This window comes from Cnephaeus nilssonii (assembly GCF_951640355.1).
Source record: "Cnephaeus nilssonii genome assembly, chromosome: 1".
In the NCBI taxonomy this organism is placed as follows: domain Eukaryota; kingdom Metazoa; phylum Chordata; class Mammalia; order Chiroptera; family Vespertilionidae; genus Cnephaeus; species Cnephaeus nilssonii.
In genome coordinates this window covers 26,529,267-26,537,519 of record NC_137072.1, presented here as the reverse complement: position 1 = coordinate 26,537,519, position 8,253 = coordinate 26,529,267, and the positions used below count along the sequence as shown (strand labels likewise).

Here is an 8,253-nt window from a genome sequence, read left to right as displayed (position 1 = left end):
CATGTGTTACTGTTGATAAGAACAAAGCTGCCTGTCACAGCTGTTAAACAATCAGTGCTGGATGACTCTGCAAGTGCAGTTTCTACACGGGTGTGGGGCAGAGTGTGTGCATTTACACTTCTCTGGCATCACTAAATCCCCTAGAAGAATGCTTTGATATGAGTGGATTTTTTGCAGTGACAAGAAACATACTTGAGCTTTTTTCTCTCTCCGTTTCACAGCTCTTAACTGCCAGCCACGGGCAGAAGTCACCATTTGTCACCATTTCTTCAGCTAAGAAATGCTCCTTTCCAACATCCTTTGGCAGAATCTCCCCGAGATCTGTTTTTCTGCTTCTTCCTAAATTAGCAACAGTCTTCAAAGAAAAAAACAAAATAACTGACAAATCGATGTGAGAAGAAACTAGCTCTAATTTTGCATTTTTTTTCATGGAAAGTTTCAGAATTTATTATCTATAACCAATAAAAGTGGACAAGAAAATTTGCAGGAAAAAGTAAAAAATGTATATATACATAAGAGCAGATTGTTCTTTATTCAAGAAGCAACACATGATACAAATTTAAGATTTTATTAAAATCATTTGTAAGTTAACATAATATCTCAGTGGTGAAGGAACATTTTTAATAACGCAAAAGAATGAGTTATGTGAATAAACAGAAGAGTGAACAGTGTTAACTGTGACATTAAATGATTACATGATTTAATTATTCTTTGGATAACAAGCAGCTTTGTGAACATCTATTCAAGGAACTGAAACATGTGCCTACTGTGGAATTTGCAGTTGAATTAGAGCTTTCTTTCCTACCTTTGGTAATTTTAAGGAAACAAATGGAAATGGTTTTAAGAACTTATAAAAATCTACCACCTACCAAAAGAAATTAAAAGGTAAGGTGGTAAACACTAGGAAGAAAAGTGCCAACCCCTCGCAACCCCCAAGCAGCTGAAAACCCACATATAACTTTTGTTGTTGTTAATCCTCACCTGAAGATATTTTTCCATTGATTTTTAGAGAGAGTGGAAGGGAAGGGGAGAGACAGAGAGAGAGAAACATCAGTGTGAGAGAGACACACTGACTGGTTGCCTCCCACACACACCCCCGACCAGGGCTGGGGATCGAGCCTGCAACAGAGGTTGCAGGAATCAAACCCAGGGCCCTTCAGTCCGCAGGCTGACGCTCTATCCACTGAGCCAAATCGGCTAGGACCACATATAACTTCTGACTCCCCAAAAACTTAATATTAATAGCCTACTTTTGACCAGAAGCCTTACCAATAACAAACAGTTTAACACATATGCTATATGTTATATGTATTACATACTGTATTGTTATAATAAAGTTAGAGAAAAAGTCTCATTAAGAAAAATCATAAGGAAGAAAAAATACATTTACAGTATTTATTGAAGAAATTCCATGAATAAGTGGACCCGTTCAGTTCAAACCAGTGTTGTTCAGGGGTTAACTGTGTTTGTGGGACAGAGCAAGAGAGAACAGAAGCAATAACGAAAAAAGAGACCAGAAGTCCAGGCCATGCGAACCCCTTACTTATTCTTGGCCGTCAGGGGTTTCCGGCTGATCTTTTTTGATTTGTCATTATTTTTCTTCGGTGGTTCTGGATTTGCCTGCATGTGTCTGCCGTAGAGACTGAAAAGAGAGAGAGAAACAGTGAGATCTCCCTTCCTAACACAAGACACACTTATACTGGTAGAGCTTTAAACAACAGATTCCTCTCCAGGAATACTCACTAAGCCAATAAAACAAAAAAACAAAAGATCAACTGCTTTCTCTTTTTAAATCATATACTGTATTTAAGAATTAAAAATTCTCTCTCTCTCTCTCTCTCTCTCTCTCTCTCTCTCTCTCTCTCTCACACACACACACACACACACACACACACACACACACACACACAGCACTCCAGGCGGTCCAGTTCTGGAATTTCACAGTCATTGGGTGGGCTGCAAAAACACTGAAGGAAGAGAGACACAGGACTGTGAGATATGATAATGCTTAGCCCAGACATCCCAGAGAGAATCTCCGAAGGCTGTGAGTGTTTAAGTAGACAATGACAAAAATTGGGTAGAACTGGAGAGACAGAGTATCCATTTAGTGAAGTGAGCATCCTGCCTGGCCCGAAAGCTCGGGGGCTGGATAATGTGACAGAGAGCAATGGTGTCCGAGCCCGCGCTGGCGGCTCAGGCCTGATGGATAGTGCTGGGGTGGCGACCACACATCAGTGTCGCGTTAATAAGTACCGCTGATTAAATGTTGACAGAGCACCCTGCAATTACGGCGATGGCATTCGTTGCAGAGCAAGCTAGCTCTGCGGCTGAGAGGATCGAAATGAACAGCAGATAGTAATTAATCTATAATTTATGAGTAATTCTGATTAAACTGAATTAAAAGCCACCCTAAAATAAATACAGCCCAACCTCAACTCCCCTTACTGATATAACTGTGTCCCCAGGAGCCCGGCAGGTGTCCAGTGTCTATAGGAAAGGCACTGCCTGACTGCTTGTTGCAATTGACTTGTGCCAACCGAGGGGGGCTGACACACAGACTGACCTCCACATTCAAGTTCTCCCTCGTTCTAAGGCCCATTCAAGGAAGCGACGCCCTCCCTGACGCTCACACTTCACCAGCGCACAGTGCAGCACTACTTGGCATGTACATATCTCTCGATGACACTGGTGGGCCAGCGGAGGGGTGGACCTGGCACACAAAGTTGGTCAACTGATCCAGTGCTTAGGGAAAGCTGGACACTAGGGTTTTGATAGGTGATCCTGTGTTCTGTCTTCTCCAGAAGCTTCCAAGCATCTCCTTAAAAGTGGTCTAAAGACCAAGAGTGATCTGTAGACAGGTCTCTGCTCCCAGGAGCTCAGAATGCAGAGCCTGGAGCTGGCTGGGGACAGACCAGCGGCTGGAGCGCCTACACCCAGCCAGGTGTGGGATGCTCCTCCAGGTGCAGCAGAGGGCCATCTGTTGGGTAAAATAGGTACCACAGGTCCTGGACAGGTAACATTTGAGCCTGCAAATTAGCTTTCAAATTCTGTAAGTGCTTAGACTTTTTGCTCAATCTAATGGAGAGGCCCAGGCCTACCCAGGCCAATAGGGGCCACCCTGTGCTTCTACAGGAAAAACTCCTCCTTCCTCAAGAGACTCTGCTACCAAGAAAAACAGATCCTTAAACCCATGTTTGCCCCTTTCCCTCACACTTTACAAATGCCCTGGTTTCCCTGAAGTCTACATCATGGACACCAGGGGCCTTGGATCTCAGATGTAGAACCACTGGTTTAGGCAAAGAGGCAAGTCCAGCCAGTTCCGCTTTACTGGCGTGGCCACCTCAACCCTAGGGATGTCCTTGTCCCAATCCCCGGAACCTATGATTGCCACCTTACTGGCCAAAGGGATTCTGCAGAGGTGATTAAATGAAGATCTTGAGATAGGAATATTATCCTGCATTATTAGGGCGGGGGGAACCTGCACACCCCCTTCTCTCATTCCTCCAGGATCCCTCCCAGGTGCATCTAACATGGAGAGGAAACCCTGAGCCAAAGCAGACTTGTTGATTATAGTCCTTGGTCACGCGCTCTCTGAAGCATTCTTATGGACTACCAGCCTGACCTCCCCAAGCTCAGGGGCTTTGGGCTCAGTGTGATGTGCTGCGAGGGAGGCCTCTGGTCTCTGGGCTCCTCTCACTGGGCACAAAGCAAAGATCTGAGTCTACTCTGTGCATTCACATGGCCCCAGGATCGTTGGTTTTCCAGATTTCTTATAGCTTCATGTAGCTCTCCTCTACTTTGAGTCCTTATCCCCATAAGGGAAAAAAATGTTCTTACTCACAAAAAACATCAAACTTTAAAAGTTACAAAAATCTGCATGAATACAATACCACGGTTCCTCACTTGGAAATGTAGGAGCACTTAGGCGCTAGAAAGTGGTAATGACAAAAATGAGGTGGGAGGAAGGAGAAGCAAGATTTGCTATACCATGTCCTCCCTCATAGGCCTGGAAGGCTTCCCAGAAGGGCTGGGGGTTACCTGGACCCTGACAGCGGTCATCTAGCAAAGTCATTTCAGAAGAGGGTGCAAAAGCTCTCGGGACTCAGCAAGGCTCCTGTTTTTAGGAAGGAACTGGAATGTTTCAAAGTTTCCATTCCTGCCTTTTTCTATGCAGACCCCACTTTGTGCCTGAACTTCCTGGGGCTGCACAGCAAGTCACTATGAAGGGCCAGATGCACAGCCGTGCTGAACCTGATGTTTAAATCCGAGTTGTGTCACCCCCTGGTTGTTGACTCTGGTCAAATGATTAGCGTCTCTCACTCTCACCATGCCTCGGTTTCTCCATATGTAAAAACCAAATGATGTGGTTGTCCTTGCAGGGTGGCACCATGACAAGCCTATTGCAAGTGGCCAGCAAATGCCTGTTGAAAAATAGGGCTGACGTGGGGTTATAGTCAGAGAGATTAAATACAGATAATTATATGATTACTTTACTTGTTAAGGGACTTTTCCTCTGGAAAAAAAAAATAACAAGGTGTTTTCTATCAATGCAAATCCCCAAGCATCTCTGGAAGAAAGGTCTTAATCCCCTTTGAAGAAAGCAACTACGGCAGAGCTAAATGCAGCGCCCCACTTCCTGGGTGAGTCACCGCAGAGCCGGCATGACACTGCCCTCCCTTCTCTGCGTGATCCTTTCACTCCTCCAGCTTTGTGGGCAGATGCAAGTCACCGCTGTACTAAGCGGCCAGTCCCACGTGGAGACGTCACTGTGGCAGAGCAATAAGGACAAGTGTCTCAGGGTCCAGAGCCTCAGACTCCATTCTTGGCCCTACCAGTGATTAGTCATGGGGCCTCCATTTGAGAAGTGCGGTAGTCAGAATAATGGCCCCCAAATGTCCACATTCTAATCCCTGAAACGTGTGAATATATTACATTGCAAAAGAGACGTTGCAGAGGTGATGAAGTTAAGGACCTGGAGCTGGAAAAATTAACCTGGATTTTCCAGGCGGGCCCAAAAGAATGACAAGAGTCCTAGAGGGAGGCAGGAGGGTCAAGGTTAGAGAGATATTTGAGCCTGTGACCTTCCTGGTTTTGAGGATGGAGGAAGGGGCTCCTACCCAATGAATGTAGGTGGCTTCCAGAAGCTAGAAAGGCAAGAAAATGTCTTCTCCCCTAGAGCCTCCAGAGGAAGCAACTTTGTGGACCCCTTGATTTCAGACTTCTGACCTCCAGAACTATAAGATAATACATTTGTTTTCAGATGCCAAGTTCATGGTCACTTGTTACAGCAGCAATAGGGAACTCATACAGTAAGTGAAACCCTCTGGGTCATACACAGGGCAGCCTACCAGGAAGATGCTGCTTAATTTAAGCAGAAAAAAAATAGAAATTGTCTGGGGTAGCACTGAAAAGAAGAAGGGAAAGTGAAAAACTACATTTCAGAAAAGACTCGAAGTGTACCCAAAGGAATAATAGGTACTGTTTCTACCAGGGGAAGGGGATCAGGCTGGCAAACTGTCCCCTCTTCACTGTAGTCAGACTGGATGGTGCCGGCCCGCTCCATTCTCTGAAGCTAACACGCACGGCTCATGTTCTGAATGTATCTGGGATTAATTTACAGCGGGGTCATGGAGGGTCACTGAGTGATGACACAGAGAGGTCAATGCCACTGAAAGAAGTCTTACTATGTGCAGTTCCTGACAGGAGGGGCATACGTCACACCATGCAGGGCCATGTGGGGAAGTACGAGGGTCCGTCAGGAGACGGAAGGAGTGTAGGACAGAGCAGGGCCTGGAAAGGAATGGGTGAGGCAGAGCAGGCAGGTTTGGGAGAGTGTGGAATTGGAGAGTTGGAATAGTTTCAGTGGCCTCTGGGCCACAGGGCTGGTCTAGTTGTCTGGTACGGGAGGTGGGGAAATGTTGTCTTGGTGTGTGAGCGTTAGATGAAGGGGGTGGCTAGGGGTGGGCTGTGGAGTGGTTGGTTTGCATGTGGAAGGCACCTGCAGGCATGCCGGCTGCTGTCTCTAGGAGTTACCTAGCCCTGGAAGGGCAGCCTCTCCCAGCCAGCAAGACCTCCATATGTCCAAGCCTCATAAAATATAGAAAAGACACGATGAGTTAATACAGCCCACAGCCTTTGGGATGGATTTCTCTCCTCCTGATTACCCATACCCTCCTCTTGTGAAGCACGTTTCCCCTTAGGGCCTTGGTGACTACAGTTGCTGGACCTGTTCCACCTCCTCCACCTGGGAAATTCCAACCATCCTTGAGACCCTGGCACAAGGCACTTCCCAGACCAGCACATCCCCTCCGCACTCCGCTCAGGTGGACTGTCCCGCCTGCCCTGAGGATCCCCGGAGAACAGTCCCAGTCTTCACTTACCTCTCCTCCCCACACCCTGCCTGGCTCTGAACCATGTGTGACTTTGGACAAGTGACTAACTTGCCATAGTCTCTGATGTTCTCATTTGCAAAACGAGGGTAAAAATTTGCAGCTATCTCACAAAGCTTTGGAGAAGATGAACTCAGAACTGGACAAGGTCTTGTCTGTTCAGGCACATAACAGGTGTTCCAGGTGGCTACGCCACTTTAACCTCTCATGAGCACAGCCAGGAATGCCGCTTGCTCTGCCATCGATCCCTTCTCAGTGGGGATTCTGGTGGGCAATGAAATCGGGTAAAATCGGCCAAGCCAGCTTGAGAATGTTGGCAAAGGGAGCCTGGCTCAAGGTCACCAATGGGGCAGCCGCCGCCAGTGGGCAGACTCTTTAACCAAGAAAATGAAGGGAACCCATGGCACAGAGTCTTAGAAAATCTCTCCCCTGAAATCTGAGGTTTCTAGATGATCACTGAGAGATGATTAAGGAGGAGAAAAAAAAGCCAAAAAAGAACAATCTAAAACAATAGGAAAGGGTCCATTACGCTTAAAGGCCCGATGAACTGTCTCCCGTCGTTGAAGAGAATACGGAAGGCAAGATGTGTGTGCATGCCCTTGCGGTGGGTCATGAGCGAGCCAGTACCACTAGGCCCTGAGGGCTCTCCACTTGTCCCTTTGGGATGGGCCCTGCCCTGAGCAGTCACCCCAAGACTCCTTGCCAAAGACCAGCACTAGAGGAATCATCCTGAAATGATTCAGGGACTGCTGGGGTCACCAGCCTGATCCCTGCTGAGGCATCCTGTGCCAGCAGCCCGCACACTGGCCACTTCAAGCTCCGTGCAGCTGAACACTCTGCCTGTGTCCATCCAAGACTGCACAGTAGGAAATTCCAGCATGCCAAAATCAGAATACATTTTGCAAACAATTATTATATTAAGCAGGACGGTAAGCATGCTTTTCTATTATTGATAGGTAAATTTTTATTTACTACGTGTATCTTCATTTTTAGAAAAAAATCTGCATGTCTTATCGTTTCTGTTGGACCCAAGGGTCTCTTGCAGACCCTCAATCCCTTCTTGGCTGCAGCAATGAGGACCAGCAAGGACCACCCCATTCCTTCTTCAAAATTGCCTCCTTGGTTGCAATGCACTATCCTGGCTGCTATTCTCTCTCTGGACACTTCTTTGATTTTTGGGTTTCCTCATTTATCTCTTTGTGTTCTCTTCCCTGGAACAGCCACCTAATTTCACAGCTTCCACTATTATTTCTGAGCAGCAGCCCTCCGAGTCACCGCCACCTTCAACCCCTGCTGTGCCTTGTTCCCATCTGGACACGTTGCTCTAAAACGCAAACAAAGCACAGAACAGGTCTCTACCCCGACTTCCAGTCTGTCCCTCTATGTCTCCAGACCTTCAGGGTCAAAACTGAAGTCACTGAAGTCATTTTGACGTCTGCTTCTTTTTCCCGTCACCACATGAGTCAAGTTTGACCGACACTTCCTCTACAAAAGACTAAGATCTTAACCTGGCACCAGGAAAGTATCTGAAACGCCAAGCAAAGCTGAATTTTTCAGCAGAAGGGGAACAGTTTTCATTAGCTTCTCAAAAGATTCATAACTCAGTGGATTAATTAGTCACTTTATAGTGCATATTCTTATATTCATCACCAAATGATCTTATCCATTCTCCTCCTATGCCAATCCAGGCCCCTATCACATGGCCACTGGATTATTATAATGGGTCCCGTTTTTGTCTCCCTGATGCTGATCCATTCCCTCCTCTAATGTGTCCTACACACAAGTGACAGAATAATCTCTCCTTGGTTTACTTATGAAAATCAGCAGCCCCTGCCCATGGGATCAAGTACCCAGCCTGGTATAT

General features: G+C 46.6%; 1 protein-coding gene across 1 annotated transcript in view; it reads right to left on the bottom strand.

Annotated features, from left to right (window-relative positions):
• Positions 1-513: 513 nt before the first annotated feature.
• The window catches only part of RSU1 (Ras suppressor protein 1), a 184,576-nt gene continuing 176,836 nt past the window's right edge, over positions 514-8,253 (bottom strand). The window contains exon 9 of the mRNA XM_079767374.1: positions 514-1,642. Within this exon, the coding sequence (XP_079623500.1) occupies positions 1,540-1,642 (103 nt within the window). The 3' untranslated portion in view covers positions 514-1,539. The remainder of the gene's footprint in view (positions 1,643-8,253) is intronic.